General features: G+C 33.5%; 1 protein-coding gene across 3 annotated transcripts in view; it reads left to right on the plus strand.

The window, feature by feature from the left end:
- Window positions 1-20525, plus strand: part of LOC127852144 (intermembrane lipid transfer protein VPS13A-like) — a 175604-nt gene that overhangs the window by 79903 nt on the left and 75176 nt on the right. Inside the window, exons 44-53 of one of the 3 annotated variants that reach the window (XM_052385967.1) lie at window positions 677-805; window positions 2263-2488; window positions 4227-4442; window positions 8188-8354; window positions 9095-9166; window positions 11941-11982; window positions 13317-13453; window positions 14036-14174; window positions 19312-19389; window positions 20383-20400. In XM_052385967.1, coding sequence (XP_052241927.1) covers window positions 677-805; window positions 2263-2488; window positions 4227-4442; window positions 8188-8354; window positions 9095-9166; window positions 11941-11982; window positions 13317-13453; window positions 14036-14174; window positions 19312-19389; window positions 20383-20400 — 1224 coding nt within the window. The remainder of the gene's footprint in view (window positions 1-676; window positions 806-2262; window positions 2489-4226; window positions 4443-8187; window positions 8355-9094; window positions 9167-11940; window positions 11983-13316; window positions 13454-14035; window positions 14175-19311; window positions 19390-20382; window positions 20401-20525) is intronic. The other 2 variants (XM_052385968.1, XM_052385969.1) reach the window with 2 other exon arrangements.

The following is a 20525-nucleotide window of genomic DNA, read 5'->3' on the forward strand; positions in this document are numbered from 1 at the left end:
GAATGTAAATTATTTAAAACAAGCTTGCTGCAATGGAAATTGCATTTCTATTGGAAATTAAGACTCAAGATCAGGTGGAGATTGTTCGTAGTATTTGCCGTGTAACTTTTTCAATGGGCTCTATCACAAAGAATTGAAAAACTACTGCATCAGTTTTTCTATCCAAGACAGGTGGAGTTAACTTCCATTTTCCCCTTACACCACAAGACCATGCCAAAATAAAGTATCTTCCAGTAAAAAGCAAATACATGAAAATTAAAGCTATAATTCAAAATAAGTTACAACCTCTGAGAGTCAACTAAGTTAGTTAGATATGAGTGCTGGGATAAACTCCTGGTCCTCGCATAACGCAGCCTCAGGCAAAGAAAGACCTCTTTAACTCTTTCCCACTTAAAAGCAAAGTGGAAATGGCTACGTGCAAACATGAGAAACTCGCAATCTGTTCAGGTTTTATGCTGTTTGCTGCTCATCAATATCTAAGCATTAGAAATGAAGCCTTTAAAACTTTAATCTAGTAAGAGAGGTTTATAATTTGATTTGATTGTCCAAGAGACTTCAAATGCGTCAAAATACCTATCTAAGTGGTAAAGGGTTAACATTGAAAATATACACTCACCGTTTGCTTGCCATCCAAAGGTTTCTCTGCATAATGTGAGGATGAACTTGTATTTTACAGCTGCGTGTTTCTGCTGACCTAGAGCTAGACGTCTGCTACTACAATGAGAAACTGAGTGTGTGGGAACCACTACTGGAACCAAACCTTGTACAGGAGGGAACTTACCATCCCTGGGCTTTAAGGATACAGGTGATTGTATGAAAAGGTCACTCATTGAACTCAATCTGGCGCATATGGGTACATTACAGTCCCTTGTTACATGTAAACATTTTATTGCCAAAATATATTCATGCTCCTCTCCCCCCATGACTTAGAATTGGGTGGTGATATTGCTTTGCATCTGTCTGTAAGGCCAATTGACATTTTGTTTCTGCGTGACTATAGTGGGAGCAGTGGTCTAATGGTAGGACGCTGGCTTAGGGATCAAGAGGTCCCGGGTTCGAATCCTGCCCTGACCACTGGAATTTCCTTGAGCAAGAAATTTATTGCTCATCTGCTCCTCTCCACCATGTGTATAAATTGGAACCTGTGAAGAAAATAAGCCAATGTGCCGTGGCTGCATACTGCGCCGAATGTTAACAGACGTCTTATGACCCAGTGATCAGGGAAAAAAATCATGAACAATGGATCTTGGGAGGGAGGACAGGAATTTGCCTATTGATTTTGAGGCCAACATGTCAAAGTCACATTGGCTTGTAACATGAAATTGTGTTTATGAGTGATATTGATGGAACGTGTTGACCTACAATCAAGCTAATAGGTATGCAGATTAGTTAAATGGTAAGGAAGACACCATCAACTTTGAGGTAAAAAAGTCAAAGGTCCAGGTCACAAGAGCTTGTAACATGCTTACTTATTTATCTAATGACAATTTGGTTTCTGCAAAGATATGACATTGACCTACAGTAAGTTTACTGGTTACTTGGGAGAAAATTAAGAGGCCTATGGAATTTCAGGTCATTTGGACATAGGTCAAGACAACATGGTCACATGCAATAGCAACATCAAACATATTTCCACACGACATGTAGAGATTACTTTAACCAGGGATGATGTAAATACGTAGGCTGGGTAGCTTTAGGGAAAGAAGACCCTTTTTATGCCCCCTGATCAAATGATTGTGGGTATATTGTTTTTGGCCTGTCTGTCTATCTGTCTGTCATTCATTGTGTGTGTCTGTCCCAAAACTTTAACCTGGTCATAAATTTTGCAATATTGAAAATAGCAACTTGATATGTGCATGCATGTGTATCTCATGGAGCTGCACATTTTGAGTGGTGAAAGGTCAAGGTCATCCTTCAAGGTCAAAGGTTATCCTTCTAGGTTAAAGGTAAAATATATGGCTTCAAAGCGGTGCAGTAGGGGGCATTGTGTTTCTGACAAACACATCTCTTGTTGATTTTAAAATCAAGAGATCAAAGGTCAATGCCAAAAGGCATTCAATAGTAGAAGATGAAAACCTAATAATGCTGCACATATTGACATTTTTGTTGAAAATTGAGGATGGGCGTACATGTTTTATAAACATTTTGTGTGAAATATTGTCTTGATGCAAATAATATTGTTATGATGGCATTGAACAGAATACAATTGTAAAAAATGTTACAGAAAATAACTCATATACACATTTTAAATGATGTTTCTAGATGTTTAAAGCCCAGAGCTACCCAATCGTCTGTAGCTATGATGACAATGGCATTGACATGCCGGATGGTTTCCAAGGTGACGTGGAGAGTTTAATCAACCGTAACCAGTTTGTGTCGAGTAGCAGTGAGAACGAGCCTGACGAGTTGGACTCCCCCAGTGAGATGACAATACTGCGACCCAAGATGCCTCGACGCAAAATTAGGATTGCTAGTGACAAAAGCTATGGTATGGTGTGTTCTTTTATGTGATCTCTGACCAGTGTCATGTGAAAATGGGTCCAGACCACAGCCTGCGCTTCCACACAGTCTGGTCAGAAGCTAAACTGTCAGCTTATAAGACAAACAAACAATGGGCGATTTTAACCCTTTACCACTTAGCTACGTATTTTGACGCATTTGTAGTCCCTCAGAAAGTTAAATTTAATTACGGACCTTTCTTACTAGATTCAAGTTTTAAAAGCTTCATTTCCAACCCTTAGATACTGATAATCAGCAAACAGCATAAAACCTGAACAGACTGCGAGTTACTCTGGCTTTTGGCATAGGACCAATTTTTGCTCCACGATGGTCATATTTCCATCATTGCCCCAAATTAGCTTTTACAGCAATATTTTTGTGAAGAATAAACTGTTGTGTTACTGAAAAAATCTACACAATTCTTGTTTGGATAGTAGTGGTGGTTAGTTCTTACGATTAATGTATAGACTAAGGAAATATTGATTAATATATTACATTGAATAATTAAGTTGTTATTGATGTTTGCTCTTTTGAGGTTCATTGTATATCATGTTATTGTTGATGAAAATGTAGAATAACAATAGTTTTTTGTTCATTTTGCAAGAATTGCTTGTGTGGTAGTAGGTATTTCCTTTTTTCTTTACCCATATTAACAGTGTTAATATCCAGGATCTAATTCATTCAGATATAATTTCTATATATCTGCGCAAGCAATTACAATCATACATTTGTTAAAGCTTTTTATGTCCCCCACCACTATAGTGGGGGACATATTGTTGTTGCCCTGTCTGTTGGTTGGTTTGTGTGTTTGTTTGCCCCAACTTAAACATTTGCCATAACTTTTGCAATATAGAAGGTAGCAACTTCATATTTGGCATGCATGTGTATCTCATTGAGCTGCACATTTTGAGTGGTAAAAAGTCAAGGTAAAGGTCATCCTTAAAGGTCAAAGGTCAAATATATGGGTCAAAATTGCTCATTTAATGTACACTTTTGCAATATTGAAGATAGCAACTTGATATTTAGCATGCATGTGTATCTCATGGAGCTGCACATTTTGAGTGGTGAAAGGTCAAGGTCATCCTTCAAGATCAGAGGTCAAATATATAGGATATAGTGTTTCACAAACACATCGCTTGTTCATTATGAAACCTGAGATTCTAATTTAAATTTAAACTAGTATTAAAAATTGTGTTCAACATACAGATTCAATATGGAAAATGCTTTCATTATTATTTGGTTAAAATAAGAGACTTATCAGTATCTGGTAAAAGAACAATGTTGTGAAGAGGTCAAATTATTTCTTATTGGCCATCTTGAACGGTGACTCCAGTGTCCACTATACTAACAGCATGGATGCAATGACAGATCACTTAGGAGATGGTATATGTCTAAAGCATTACTTGCTTTGAATTTATTTTTCTATAAAAATGACGCAGAATAAGTAGTGTGTTTTTTTGGGCCAACATTCTTAATCTTAAAATATTGTTGTCCCCAACTGACTGCCTAAATCTCCAAATTGAAGGTACATGTATCAACACCCCCCACCCCATTGTTTCTAAATATAATAAATCTGAAACACAACAACACCAATTAACCAATTTAAGTCACAATGACATTATTTTTCCCAATCTGAAATAGCTCCAGCCTCATTCCCAATATGGCAAAAAACAATCAGTGGCTATAAAAATGATGCAGTATAAAACCCCATCAGTGCGACATTTTAGAGTCTTTGAGTCGGCACAGCAGTGTTCAGGGCGAGTCTGACTCGGAGAACGAGAGTCTCATCCAGACCATCACGAGTAAACTCGGCAGCATCTTCAACAGCGACAGCAGCGAGGATGCTGACGTCAGTGAGACTGATGATAACGATGACTCTATAGACTGGACTCTCGACAAACCCATATTTCTTACCCCTCACGGACCAGTCAAATTCCGCGCTGGTTGGTTCTATGATGTTGTAGCACTGTGGACCCTGTGTTGTTGTTTTTCATTTGCACTGTTTGCTTTATATAATTAAATTTGAGTGTTTTTGTAGTAACAGTTTTTTATATTATTTAATTACAGCTAGACCACCAGGTATACCACCCTTGGTGTCTGAAGTATTATGCTCTGCATTAATAACTTGATTTATGGAAAAATGATTTCTTGAGTTATGCACTAACCTAGTTCCCTAAGTATGCTTCACTTTTTAGATGCTTTCTATTGGGTTATAAATAATAAAGCTTTAACCATATGGTTCCCTGTTTGGATCAGTCAATAACCAATCTGTTGTGATAAATATTTTATTTTCCACCCAAGCAACAAGTACATTCAGCTTAAGAGTGTGCCATGGAAATTTCATCTAAAGATTATGGCATCAGTTTACCTGTGAAAATAATCTGATGAGATTTTAATGAAAATTTATTCACAAAATGGTTTATAACCATCAGATTGATTTTTATTTGGTTCATTTGCTGTGCACAGCTTTGTTTATTTATGTCTTTAATGAGTCATCTGTGACTTGCCTGTGTGGTCTATACAGTCTTATCCCTGATGACACAACGCAAACATGGTATTTTTATGCTCCCCCAAAATTTATTTTGTGGGGAGCATATAGTTGCCGCTTTGTCTGTCCGTGCGTGTGTGCGTTTGTCCGTCAGTGCACAATTTTTGTCTGGGCTATTTCTCAGCAACTAATGACCGGAATTCAATGAAACTTTATGGGAAGCTTCACTACCAAGAGGAGATGTGCATATGATCAGCGGGTTCTGGTCGGATGATTTTTCACAGAGTTATGGCCCTTTGAAATTTTCTATAAAAAATTCTTGTCCCCCCAACTACTGTGCCCTTTAGACGTTTCCTTTTATCTGAATATATAGTGCAATATTGTGACAAAAAAAACCTTTAGGGAGCATCACCCGTCTCCGACGGTTTCTTGTTTGTTGAAGGAATTCTGTTCATGCAAATGAGCTTCATTCTTGGAAAACTGGGATTAACCCTTACAGCGCTGGAACCGAATTTTAAAGGCCTTTGCAAACAGTTTGGATCCAGATGAGACGCCACAAAACGTGGCGTCTCATCTGGATCCAAACTGTTTGCTATTCTGATATTATTCTGTGAAAAAAATCGAAGAAAATGCTAATTTTAGAAATTCAGCAGACGACATTTTAGCAGATGACAAATTTCCCAGCATGCAAAGGGTTAATCCATGTGCTTTAAGTGATTTCCCAGCTTAGCCTGTGCAGTCCAAAACACTTTCTGCATATATGGTATTTTTTATTCCATTTTGGTGGAAATTAGTATCACCCCAGATAAGCGAGTGCGATCTGCACAGGCTATTTTGGGTTGACACTTTATGCAGATGAAATGTTCCCAGGTTTCCTAGAACAAGGCTCAAATATTGGTCCTGGATCAGCCTGGGCAGTTCATTTAATGTCACACATATGCACCAAGCCCCTGGTTTTCACACAACATGCCTTATATATATTGCAAGTTTGTATGTATCAAAGATGGATGAACAGATATCCGTGGACTCATACCTATGGAGTTTTTGTTGGTCCACTTAGATGTTTTGCATGAACCAAAGGGAAAAGTTATGTACACTGGTATGCATGAAGATAATTGTGTATTGTAAGAAACTGAACACATGGTGTGCTTCTTTTAAGATATATTGATTTTCCTTTTTATGACCTTTGTAACAATTAATTTCCTTTAATGCTTATGAAAAGACCCTTTAAATGAACTGATTTTTTAGGATTGTATCATGTATACTTTATTCTTAACTTGTTAAATGATGGTATGTTGTTATTTTTATTTTTATACCCCCACAAACAAAGTTTAGGGGGATATATAGGAGTGAGCTTGCCTTTCTTTCTGTCTGTCGGTCGGTCCGTATTAAGTGTCCGCTCTCTATTTCAAGTTGTTTTCATCCAATCTTCACCAAACTTGGTCTGAAGTTGTATCTAGATGATGTCTAGGTCAAGTTCGAATATGGGTCATGCCGGGTCAAAAACTAGGTCACGGGTCACCTAGTGCGATTTAAACATTCAGCATGTTTCCTGCTCTCTAAGTCAAGTAGTTTTCATCCAATCTTCGCCAAACTTGGTCAGAAGTTGTATCTAGATGATGTGAAGGTTAAGTTTGATCATGGGCTATGCCGGGTCAAAAACTAGGTCATGGGGTCACTTAGTGAGTTTTAAACATTGAGCATGGTGTCCGCAGTTTTATGTGAAGACAACATGCAAAATATTCATGATATTTATGATAAATATTTTACGACTTAGGAATGTTAAAGTCACAGTTGAAGCTCACATCATGTTATGTATCTTGAACTAGTCCTGATTTCCCAGTATTTTGTTTAACAGGGCAGGACAAGTCTCATATTCACTAAGACGGGCATTTTACAAACAAAAGTATGCTTTATGAATTTGTCTCTTAAGCAATAATGTACAGCAAATTCTGTCAACTTATTTATGTTTGTAGTCATAAGTCTGGGACAGCTCTGAAAATTGATTTTGTCACCCCTGGCATTTCTAACATTTAAGATTTAAAAGTTCAAGATCTATATTTTCTCAAATGCTGTGGTCAAGGTCGCAAAACACATTTTTTCATATATTAGATCCTATTACTACAACCAAATTGATTGTATAAAAACTGATTGTGTAAATTTTAACAGTATTTTATTGCATGTTTATGATTATCCCCCGCCATAGGCAGAGGGATATTGTTTTGGCGTTGTCCGTCCTTCGGTCTTTCCGTCTGTCCGGCACTTTTGTGTCCGGCGCCATATCTTGGAAGTGCTTTGGTGGATTTCATTGAAACTTGGTACGAGTATATATATGGATAAGAGGATGATGCACCCCAAATAGCATTGTACACCATCTGTTAATAACGGAGTTATGGCCCTTTGTATCTTAAAAAAATGTTTTTTTAACTGAGTGTCAAATATAACACTTTTGTGTCCAGAAGCATTATTGGTGGGGGATATCAATTCAACGAATTTGCTTGTTTTATCCAGTTTTCTTTACTAAATGTATTTAACAAACACCAAGTGTAAGGGGGTCAAACCAATATTATAAGAGTCATCCCTGACTAGCCTGTGCAGTCCATACAGGCTTATGAGGGACAACACTTTTGCCTGGCTTGGATTTTTGTTTAGTGATTATCTCCTTATATGGAAAAAATTCCATTAAACTGGAATGTGTTGTCCTGACTAAGCCTGCATAGACTGCACAGGCTAATCAGGGATGACACTTAACACACATGACTGCACAGGCTAATCAGGGATGACACTTAACACACATGACTGCACAGGCTAATCAGGGATGACACTTAACACACATGACTGCACAGGCTAATCAGGGATGACACTTAACGCACATGACTGCACAGGCTAATCAGGGATGACACTTAACGCACATGACTGCACAGGCTAATCAGGGATGACACTTAACGCACATGACTGCACAGGCTAATCAGGGATGACACTTAACGCACATGACTGCACAGGCTAATCAGGGATGACACTTAACGCACATGACTGCACAGGCTAATCAGGGATGACACTTAACGCACATGCATTAAGCCCAGTTTTCTTAGGAGGCTCATTTTTTCAGGCATCACGTTCATCTGTATCAAAGCATCACATGATAAAAATCATCTTTATCTAAAACAATTGTTATATTCTCTATATTGCCTCCCATCCAGGTCCCGATGGTTATGATGATGTTGACGGAGTGGTTGTCGGGGAGACTGATATTCGTGATGATGATGATGGGGGCAGTGTGTGCTCCTACGTGGTCTTTTCCTCGAGAGACAAGCTGCATCTCAATATTACCCCACCCGCCATCGGAGCTATAAACAGCGTCATGCAGGTACGGTAAAAGTTATCTGCATTTAGTGATGATTATATTAAATCTATATCAGTTCAGTATGTTTTGTCACAAAGAAGGCTTAAATTGGGTTCAAAATTAGTCTCTGTTATTTGTGTTATGCAAATAATTGATAGTAAACACTTGAAAATAAGAACATTTAAACATTTTCTCTCTGGCATGGGCCCATGAAAATATTAATATTCTTTCTTTACTGTATTGTACTGATAACAAAGGAATACCTTTTTCTATTATGCCTGCTATCACAGTTTGGGTTTAATATAATATTAAATTAAGTTAACTGCATCTTAACAATGCTTTTAATCTTTTCAAATATGTCCACATTGGCACAAGACATATATCATATATATACAAGACATATATCACTTACAACATTTCAGGACAAACACTTGGCCAGATGTTAGTATTAAGAAGTCATTATTGGTTATATATAAAGCATGTTTTACAAAAAATGATCATTTAATATTGACAAAATATGTATTTTTTATTTGGACTTTTTTGCCCCTCTTAAATGAAAAAAATGGAGTACAAATATTTTTTTGATTATTTTGCCCACTCAGTCCAATTTTTGGGGGCAAAAATCCAGGAAACAACTGGTCAATTTTGTGTAGCTTTACCAAATAGTCATAACGTCATAAGACTGTATTTGATAAAAAAACTCAACAATTATTTAATATCCATGAAAAAAGTTGTTTAAAATATAATGGTTTCCATGGTTACAGGCCTTAGACAAGAGCAGGCCAGATGACCTGACAGATGTCCACAAGTCTCCTGCCATTGAGGTTCATAACAAGGTAATATGGGAACTGAAACCTCTTGAGGTTCATAACAAGGTAATATGGGAACTGAAAACCTCTTGAGGGTCATAACAAGGTAATATGGGAACTGAAAACCTCTTGAGTGTCATAACAAGGTAATATTGGAACTGAAAACCTCTTGAGGGTCATAACAAGGTAATGTGGTAACTAAAAACCTCTTGAGGTTCATAGCAAGGTAATATGGGAACTGAAAACCTCTTGAGGGTCATAACAAGGTAATATGGGAACTGAAAACCTCTTGAGGTTCATAACAAGGTAATATGGGAACTGAAAACCTTGAGCTTCATAACAATGTTATATGGGAACTGAAAACCTCTTGAGGTTCATAACAAGGTAATATGGGAACTGAAAACCTCTTAAGGTTCATAACAAGGTAATATGGTAACTAAAAACCTCTTGAGGTTCTTAAAATTTTGTCAGGTTCTTAACAAGGTAATATGAAAACTGAAAAACTCTTGAGGTTCATAACAAGGTAATATGGGAGCTGAAAACCTCTTGAGGATCATAACAAGGTAATACGGAATCTGAAAACCTCTTGAGGTTCATAACAAGGTAATATAGGAACTGAAAACCTTGAGGTTCATAACAAGGTAATATGGGAACTGAAAACCTCTTGAGGGTCATATCAAGGTAATATGGGAAATGAAAACCTTGAGGTTCATAGCAAGGTAATATGGGAACTGAAAACCTCTTGAGGTTCATAGCAAGGTAATATGGGAACTGAAAACCTCTTGACGTTCATAACATTAACAAGGTTATATATGAACTGCAAACCTCTTTATAACAAGGTTAGATGGGAACTGAAAACCTTCATCACAGAGTATTTAAGTTATTTAAATATACTTTATATATATATGTAACTGACTGATATGGAGAACAATATATCGGAAGAATTAACTGTTTGTCTGTATAATACTTGAAATCTTCTACTTTTGAAATCATGTACATGTACAAAAAACTTTAAATTTATTTTTTTCTCAATGTCAGAGCTCTTCAAATTGATGTTTTATCTTCAATAATGCTCATATATGTATTTTGTATACAATGAAAAAGTGCTAGACGTTAGTTTTGTGTATGTCATACTATTTGTTGCAGACTTATGTGACCTCGAATTAAAGCAATTTATTCAATAATTCAACGTGATTAGTTTCCTTTTTTCAAGTTTAACAAAAAAAATTCCTAATGGACTATAAGTAAAATTGTAAATTTTCATTCGGCTAGGTTTTGCAATATTTGGTTATTAGTCCCCTATGGGTTTCACCGGAGGGGACTTATGGTTTTGTCTCCGTCCGTCCGTCCATCACACTTTTCTGGATCCTGCGATAACTTTAAAAGTTCTTAATATTTTTTCATGAAACTTAGTACATGGATAGATGGCAATATGGACATTATGAACGTCATTTCATTTCGTTCTTACATAAAAAATTCTGGTTGCTATGGCAACAAATAGACTAGAAATACTGCTGAAAATGGTGGTTTTTCTTGATCCTGCGATAACTTTTAAAGTTAAAATATTTTTTCATGAAACTTGAAACATGGATAGATGGCAATATGGACATTATGCACGTCATTTCATTTTATTCCGACGTAAAAAATTCTGGTTGCTATGGTAACCAATAGACTAGACATACTGCTGAGAATGGTGGTTTTCTGGATCCTGCGATAACTTTTAAAGTTCTTAATATTTTTTCATGTAACTTGAAACATGGATAGATGGCAATATGGACATTATGCACGTCATTTCATTTCGTTCCGACGTCAAAAGTTCTGGTTGCTGTGGCAACAAATAGACTAGAAATACTGCTGAAAATGGTGGTTTTCTGGATCCTGCAATAACTTTTAAAGTTCTTTATATGTTTTCATGAAACTTGAAACATGGATAGATGGCAATATGGACATTATGCACGTCATTTCATTTTGTTCCCAAATAAAAACTTTCGGTTGCTATGGCAACAAATATATATATAAAAAATCTGGAATTTCTGACAATGGTGGAGCTGGTAGGGGACTTATATTGCTTGACAATAGTGTTTTTTTTTTGCCGTTACAATGAAGAAAGGAATGCAGTAATGGAAAACAATCTTTAAAGAAATATAAATTAAATTATGACTAGCAAAAATTTCATTGTTTGTCTTGATTTTTTTTCCAAAACATAGGAACAGAAAACAAATTTAGCTTAATTTAATTAACCTTATTTCCCCTTCTCAAATTACATACTGAGATGTGGGTTTTGCTCTGTCCAATAACTATGACTGTGTTTTCAGAACAGAATGTTTTCAGCATTTTTGTTGGCTATTTTAAGTGTGACAAAACTATTCATTTTAACTTGTTTGCATAAAAAGCCTAAGTTTTTTTGAAATGCTCTTGAGTTTTTTTCTGGGACTAGAACCAGTACTTGGTGCCTCTAAGGGAAATCTAAAGAATCCTCCCACAGTAGGGATCAAACCTGTTTACTCCCAGTCGCTATGCAGATAACATATCCTCTATGCCGCGGGGACCTGAACGTTTTATAAAGGTTCACTATGTAACAAAGTTCCTTAACTTGTTGAATAAAATTTTGTATAAATGATGACGTTGTCAGATCATATACCTAGCACACTTTGATTTGTGTGTAATATATAACTGACGCTATTGATGTGTTAAATACTTTATCAAGGGAAAATTGGGCTTCATATATTACTTAACATACATGTTATGCAAAGTTTTAGCATTTGAGTATGGTACAACTATGCAATGTTTGTCTTTTTCAGTTGGGGATTGATGCAGATGTGGTTGTTCATAAAAGCATTAAGGTAATAACTCTGCTGCATTTTCCTGGTGTGGAGAATTCTTAAGTAGATCTTTTAATATGACATAAATGAATATGAATAAAAGTACCAGCTTTATTAAAATCTTCTACTGTAATTGCTAACTGGTGCTAGTTTTATTAGCTTGGCTGTTTTCGGAGAAAACCCGAGGTATTGTCATAGCCAGCTTGTCGCGTCGTGTCTGTCGTTGTGTCGTGTCGTCCGCCGTCCGCATCATGCTAAAACCTTAACATTTTGTCAAGGTTTTGAACATTGGCTCTAAAATCAAAGTGCTTCCACCTACAACTTTGAAATTTCATATGTAGCTGCACCTTGATGAGTTCTACATGCCACACCCATATTTGGGCCACTAGGTCAAAGGTCAAGGTCACTGTGATGTCTAAAAAGAAAACAACAATCTTACAAGCTTTCATTTATTCAAAAATACACCCGCAGCCGAGCGTTTGCACCCGTTATGCGGTGCTCTTGTTGTGAAAATGATAACATTGTTTTAACATTAGGTACAGTTTATTCTTCAGTTGTAGCTTTATTTATTTTCATAGCTTTTAACATCAATAACATTAAATGCTTTTTTTTATATATAATGAGTCAGAAAATGGAATTCTTAATCTTTAATTTCTACTCCTATTGTATTGCCATTTTTCACACGCATTTGCACAAAAATGTTTACACATATTTTCACACTTATGTTCATATATATATATGTTCACAAAAATAAGTTCATGCAAGTATGTTTATGCACATTTGTGCACACACATTTTAACACATATATTCACACATATTTTAATACAAATATATTCACACACATTTTTAAATGTATGTTAACATACATTTTCTCTCATGTTTACACAAATGTTCACACATATTTGAACTCTTTCACGCATAATGTTTATGCACATTTCGCATATATGTTTACATACATGTTCGCACACGTTTTCACACATATAAATTGATGCACATGTCATGTTTGCACATATGATATCACTATTCTTCAAATGTATTTATGGTCTTACACATATATTCACCCACATGTTCATGCAAATAGCTTCACACCAACTTTGACTTGTATGTTCACATAAGTAATTACACATAAATGATCACATACATTTTCACACATGTGTTTACACACACATGCTCACATGTATGTTCTCACACATTTTAACACACATCTTCAAACTTATGTTTACATTCTTTTCTTTAAATGTTCTCACATATTTTCAGACTTATGTTTACACAAATTACACTATTTTACACAAATATTGACACACATTTACACAAATAAGTAAACAACATGTTCACATATATTCTTGTGTCATCAGGTACACAACAATTTTGTTCACGGCTGCCGCATGTGTCACCATGGCGACGTGAGGATGACAGTGCCACCAAGTGTTGATGATGTCATTGCAGAAGAAAATGAGGAGGAAGAGGACGATGTGGATGGAGCATCACTCAGGTATCATCTTGTATATATGACTTTTTTGTTTCAATGTCAAAATACCATTGGCAAAGGTTTTACAGATTTGAAGTTGGAAGCTGTGTTTTAATTTGTTTCCATGCATTAGCAATATATCAGTACCAATTTTAATAATTGTATATCTAAATATTTACATTTGTTCTAGTATTTATGTCCACATCATATTTTTGGATTCACATATTCATTGGGATAAGTTTCAGCATAGGTTAACAATATATAAAGAATCTTTTTAAATATTTTCCATGGTATATGTATCAAATTTAGCCCATATCCAACATAATTAGAGCCAATGTCTGGGAAAACTGTACTTAATGTTTGTGAACTGTCTTTCCATATAAGCCTGTGCAGTCTGCACAGGCTAATCATGGAAGACATTGTTCACATAGGCATTATTTTCTTGTGGAAGATACTTTCAATAAACAAAAAATTCCTTATAAGCGAAGGCGTTGTCCCTGATTAGCCTATGAATACTGCACAGGCTAATCAAGGATGACACTTTACACACATGCATTAAGCCCAGTTATCCCAAGATTGAGGCTTATTTCATTATTTCAACTTCAGTAGTCAGAGACGCCCCCTGACGTTTGTCAGTCAGGCAATAGCCAACGCGGGTCACACACTGGTCAGTGCCGGAGCGTTTGTCTTCGAGGATGACCTCATGGTTGGCACACAGATTGACAAAGATGGAGTCCAGATTATGGTATGTGAGATAATTTGGAATCAAGTTTTCCTGAAGCAGGCAAATTAGAATTTCTAAATATGAGTTTCATGGTAGGAAAACGGGGCTTAATGCATGTTTGTAAAGTGTTGTCACATATTAATTTTCGCAGTCAGAGACAACACTTTCCAATTTTGTGGTAGTATTTGTTAAAAGGATGTCTCCTCTTGGTGAAAAATCCAGTGAAGGTGGAAATATTTGTCCCTGATAAGCCTGTCTGGGACAGCACTTTCCACACATGCTGTAAGCCCCATTTTCACAGAGCAAGACTCATATTCATAGTTAATTTTGTTTATGCAGTTGATTTTGTTTATTCAGTTGATTTTGTTTATGCAGTTGATTTTGTTTATTCAGTTGATTTTGTTTATGCAGTTGATTTTGTTTATTCAGTTGATTTTGTTTATGCAGTTAATTTTGTTTATGCAGTTCATTTTGTTTATTCAGTTGATTTTGTTTATGCAGTTGATTTTGTTTATTCAGTTGATTTTGTTTATGCAGTTGATTTTGTTTATGCAGTTGATTTTGTTTATGCAGTTGATTTTGTTTATTCAGTTGATTTTGTTTATTGAGTTGATTTTGTTTATTCAGTTGATTTTGTTTATGCAGTTGATTTTGTTTATTCAGTTGATTTTGTTTATGCAGTTAATTTTGTTTATGCAGTTCATTTTGTTTATTCAGTTGATTTTGTTTATGCAGTTGATTTTGTTTATTGAGTTGATTTTGTTTATTCAGTTGATTTTGTTTATGCAGCTGATTTTGTTTATTCAGTTGATTTTGTTTATGCAGTTGATTTTGTTTATTCAGTTGATTTTGTTTATGCAGTTGATTTTGTTTATGCAGTTGATTTTGTTTATTCAGTTGATTTTGTTTATGCAGTTGATTTTGTTTATGCAGTTGATTTTGTTTATGCAGTTGATTTTGTTTATTCAGTTGATTTTGTTTATTGAGTTGATTTTGTTTATTGAGTTGATTTTGTTTATGCAGTTGATTTTGTTTATGCAGCTGATTTTGTTTATACAGTTGATTTTGTTTATGCAGTTGATTTTGCTTATTCAGTTGATTTTGTTTATGCAGTTGATTTTGTTTATGCAGTTGATTTTGTTTATGCAGCTGATTTTGTTTATGCAGTTGATTTTGTTTATGCAGTTGATTTTGCTTATTCAGTTGATTTTGTTTATGCAGTTGATTTTGTTTATGCAGTTGATTTTGTTTATTCAGTTGATTTTGTTTATGTAGTTGATTTTGTTTATGCAGTTGATTTTGTTTATGCAGTTGATTTTGTTTATTCAGTTGATTGTGTTTATGCAGTTGATTTTGTTTATACAGTTGATTTTGTTTATGCAGTTGATTTTGTTTATGCAGTTGATTTTGTTTATTCAGTTGATTTTGTTTATGCAGTTGATTTTGTTTATTCAGTTGATTTTGTTTATTGAGTTGATTTTGTTTATGCATTGATTTTGTTTATGTAGTTGATTTTGTTTATGCAGTTGATTTTGTTTATGCAGTTGATTTTGTTTATTCAGTTGATTGTGTTTATTGAGTTGATTTTGTTTATGCAGTTGATTTTGTTTATGTAGTTGATTTTGTTTATGCAGTTGATTTTGTTTATGCAGTTGATTTTGTTTATTCAGTTGATTGTGTTTATGCAGTTGATTGTGTTTATACAGTTGATTTTGTTTATGCAGTTGATTTTGTTTATGCAGTTGATTTTGTTTATGCAGTTGATTTTGTTTATACAGTTGATTTTGTTTATGCAGTTGATTTTGTTTTATGCAGTTCATTTTGTTTATGCAGTTGATTTTGTTTATGCAGTTGATTGTGTTTATGCAGTTGATTTTGTTTATTCAGTTGATTTTGTTTATGCAGTTGATTTTGTTTATGCAGTTCATTTTGTTTATGCAGTTGATTTTGTTTATGCAGTTGATTTTGTTTATGCAGTTCATTTTGTTTATGCAGTTGATTTTGTTTATGCAGTTGATTGTGTTTATGCAGTTGATTTTGTTTATTCAGTTGATTTTGTTTATGCAGTTGATTTTGTTTATGCAGTTCATTTTGTTTATACAGTTGATTTTGTTTATGCAGTTGATTTTGTTTATGCAGTTGATTGTGTTTATACAGTTGATTTTGTTTATGCAGTTGATTTTGTTTATGCAGTTGATTTTGTTTATGCAGTTGATTGTGTTTATGCAGTTGATTTTGTTTATACAGTTGATTTTGTTTATGCAGTTGATTTTGTTTATGCAGTTGATTTTGTTTATGCAGTTGATTTTGTTTATGCAGTTGATTTTGTTTATTCAGTTGATTTTGTTTATGCAGTTGATTTTGTTTATTGAGTTGATTTTGTTTATTCAGTTGATTTTGTTTATGCAGCTGATTTTGTTAATTCAGTTGATTTTGTTTATGCAGTTGATTTTGTTTATGCAGTTCATTTTGTTTATGCAGTTGATTTTGTTTATGCAGTTGATTTTGTTTATTCAGTTGATTTTGTTTATGCAGTTGATTTTGTTTATGCAGTTGATTTTGTTTATGCAGTTGATTGTGTTTATGCAGTTGATTTTGTTTATACAGTTGATTTTGTTTATACAGTTGATTTTCTTTATTCAGTTGATTTTGTTTATGCAGTTAATTTTGTTTATTCAGTTGATTTTGTTTATTGAGTTGATTTTGTTTATTGAGTTGATTTTGTTTATGCAGTTGATTTTGTTTATGCAGCTGATTTTGTTTATACAGTTGATTTTGTTTATGCAGTTGATTTTGTTTATGCAGTTGATTTTGTTTATGCAGTTGATTTTGTTTATGCAGTTCATTTTGTTTATGCAGTTGATTTTGCTTATTCAGTTGATTTTGTTTATGCAGTTGATTTTGTTTATGCAGTTGATTTTGTTTATGCAGTTGATTTTGTTTATACAGTTGATTTTGTTTATGCAGTTGATTTTGTTTATGCAGTTCATTTTGTTTATGCAGTTGATTTTGCTTATTCAGTTGATTTTTTTTATGCAGTTGATTTTGTTTATGCAGTTGATTTTGTTTATTCAGTTGATTTTGTTTATGTAGTTGATTTTGTTTATGCAGTTGATTTTGTTTATGCAGTTGATTTTGTTTATTCAGTTGATTGTGTTTATGCAGTTGATTTTGTTTATACAGTTGATTTTGTTTATGCAGTTGATTTTGTTTATGCAGTTGATTTTGTTTATGCAGTTGATTTTGTTTATTCAGTTGATTTTGTTTATGCAGTTGATTTTGTTTATTCAGTTGATTTTGTTTATTGAGTTGATTTTGTTTATGCAGTTGATTTTGTTTATGTAGTTGATTTTGTTTATGCAGTTGATTTTGTTTATGCAGTTGATTTTGTTTATGCAGTTCATTTTGTTTATGCAGTTGATTTTGCTTATTCAGTTGATTTTTTTTATGCAGTTGATTTTGTTTATGCAGTTGATTTTGTTTATTCAGTTGATTTTGTTTATGTAGTTGATTTTGTTTATGCAGTTGATTTTGTTTATGCAGTTGATTTTGTTTATTCAGTTGATTGTGTTTATGCAGTTGATTTTGTTTATACAGTTGATTTTGTTTATGCAGTTGATTTTGTTTATGCAGTTGATTTTGTTTATGCAGTTGATTTTGTTTATTCAGTTGATTTTGTTTATGCAGTTGATTTTGTTTATTCAGTTGATTTTGTTTATTGAGTTGATTTTGTTTATGCAGTTGATTTTGTTTATGTAGTTGATTTTGTTTATGCAGTTGATTTTGTTTATGCAGTTGATTTTGTTTATTCAGTTGATTGTGTTTATGCAGTTGATTGTGTTTATACAGTTGATTTTGTTTATGCAGTTGATTTTGTTTATGCAGTTGATTTTGTTTATGCAGTTGATTGTGTTTATGCAGTTGATTTTGTTTATTCAGTTGATTTTGTTTATACAGTTGATTTTGTTAATGCAGTTCATTTTGTTTATACAGTTGATTTTGTTTATGCAGTTGATTTTGTTTATGCAGTTGATTTTGTTTATGCAGTTGATTTTGTTTATACAGTTGATTTTGTTTATGCAGTTGATTTTGTTTATGCAGTTCATTTTGTTTATGCAGTTGATTTTGTTTATGCAGTTGATTGTGTTTATGCAGTTGATTTTGTTTATTCAGTTGATTTTGTTTATGCAGTTGATTTTGTTTATGCAGTTCATTTTGTTTATACAGTTGATTTTGTTTATGCAGTTGATTTTGTTTATGCAGTTGATTGTGTTTATACAGTTGATTTTGTTTATGCAGTTGATTTTGTTTATGCAGTTGATTTTGTTTATGCAGTTGATTGTGTTTATGCAGTTGATTTTGTTTATACAGTTGATTTTGTTTATGCAGTTGATTTTGTTTATGCAGTTCATTTTGTTTATGCAGTTGATTTTGTTTATTCAGTTGATTTTGTTTATGCAGTTGATTTTGTTTATGCAGTTGATTTTGTTTATGCAGTTCATTTTGTTTATGCAGTTGATTTTGTTTATGCAGTTGATTGTGTTTATGCAGTTGATTTTGTTTATTCAGTTGATTTTGTTTATGCAGTTGATTTTGTTTATGCAGTTCATTTTGTTTATACAGTTGATTTTGTTTATGCAGTTGATTTTGTTTATGCAGTTGATTGTGTTTATACAGTTGATTTTGTTTATGCAGTTGATTTTGTTTATGCAGTTGATTTTGTTTATGCAGTTGATTTTGTTTATACAGTTGATTTTGTTTATTCAGTTGATTTTGTTTATGCAGTTGATTTTGTTTATACAGTTGATTTTGTTTATGCAGTTGATTTTGTTTATGCAGTTGATTTTGTTTATACAGTTGATTTTGTTTATGCAGTTGTTTTTTTTTATGCAGTTGATTTTGTTTATACAGTTGATTTTGTTTATACAGTTGATTTTGTTTATTCAGTTGATTTTGTTTATACAGTTGATTTTGTTTATGCAGTTGATTTTGTTTATGCAGTTGATTTTGTTTTTACAGTTGATTTTGTTTTTTGTGAGACTTCAGAACTGTAATACAACTCTTACAAGTTGAGATTGTGCCTGTTTAATAACATTTATGGTAAAGTTATATTTATGCCAATGAAGCAAGCATAATCTCGAATCATCCTGTTATGTAGGTTCAAGGGTTTGAGCCTACCAACAGCCTACTGATGAACCGAGCCTGTCGCAGACTGATTCAACTCGCGCCAAAACAGGTCAGTAGAAAACCAGTCTACACTTAATGTTTGTTTATAAAACTCTTGCCAAAACAGGTTGCTAGAGAATCAGGCTATTCAGAATGCTTGTTCCTTTGGGGTGATACATTCTTTCACATGCTTGGAAAGGTCCTGTTTCAGAAATTAACATGTAAGAGTAGTTAAATGTTTTGAAGAAACTATTTTATAGAAATCGTGCTAGAGAAACAAGTTGTGAACTTAAAACAGTTCTGGGTGAAATAATGCAATTTTAGTAATAGAGAGTGTTATTTATAGTATTATTTTGTATTTTTTAAATAAAAATTTGACTTAAAAAACACCAAACTGCAAAGCATGGTTTGAGAGTAAATTGTAAAAAGTGTTATCAAAAATTAATAATAACAGATCGTCTACTGAATGTAATAACTAGGGTAACTGACATTTTGTGAATTGTTCAGGAAAGCATATTTTCAGACATTTTCAAAAATACAGTAAGAGCACTTTCGTGATTTTTTGCGCTCAAAATATTTCAGTGTTGAAATTATGGCAACTGCTCCTTTCTTAATTTTTTATTGTTTTAAGAAAGACATATCAATTTGGATTTTTGTTTCGTTTTTCAAATGTCATTATTATACTAATCAGAACATTTGAATGCGGAAAAATGTTTATTATTTTAATAAAACATTTTTTTGCTTCTCCTGAAAATTTAACAAAATGTCAGTTACGCTACTTTATACATTCAGAAAATGACATGTGTTTGTTATGTCAATTTCGAAAATTTGATTAAAACATTATTTTTACCAAAAAGGTTGACTTAATATTTTAACAGTTGATGTACGTGACTTAATAAACACAAAAATTGAAAAAACTAAAAATGTATAAAAATGTCAGTTACATGACTTATTACATTCAGTAGGCGAGATGCCATTTATTTCGTATATATACTATAAAATCTATTTTTGTTCTGCTGCAAAGATAACAATGTTTCCAGTATTATGTATTCTGCTTGCCTAGGATGATGTGGAGTTTGAAGTAAGACCTTTGTTGTGTGCAGTGTGTACTGATTGCTTGGTTTTTGTTTCACTGTTGTCAAGTTTATTAACAGATTTAAGAAGCGACTATTTTTTCTTTGATTTTAATTTGTTATTGTATTTTAT

This window comes from Dreissena polymorpha, chromosome 12, assembly GCF_020536995.1.
Source record: "Dreissena polymorpha isolate Duluth1 chromosome 12, UMN_Dpol_1.0, whole genome shotgun sequence".
Taxonomy (NCBI): Eukaryota; Metazoa; Mollusca; class Bivalvia; order Myida; family Dreissenidae; genus Dreissena; species Dreissena polymorpha.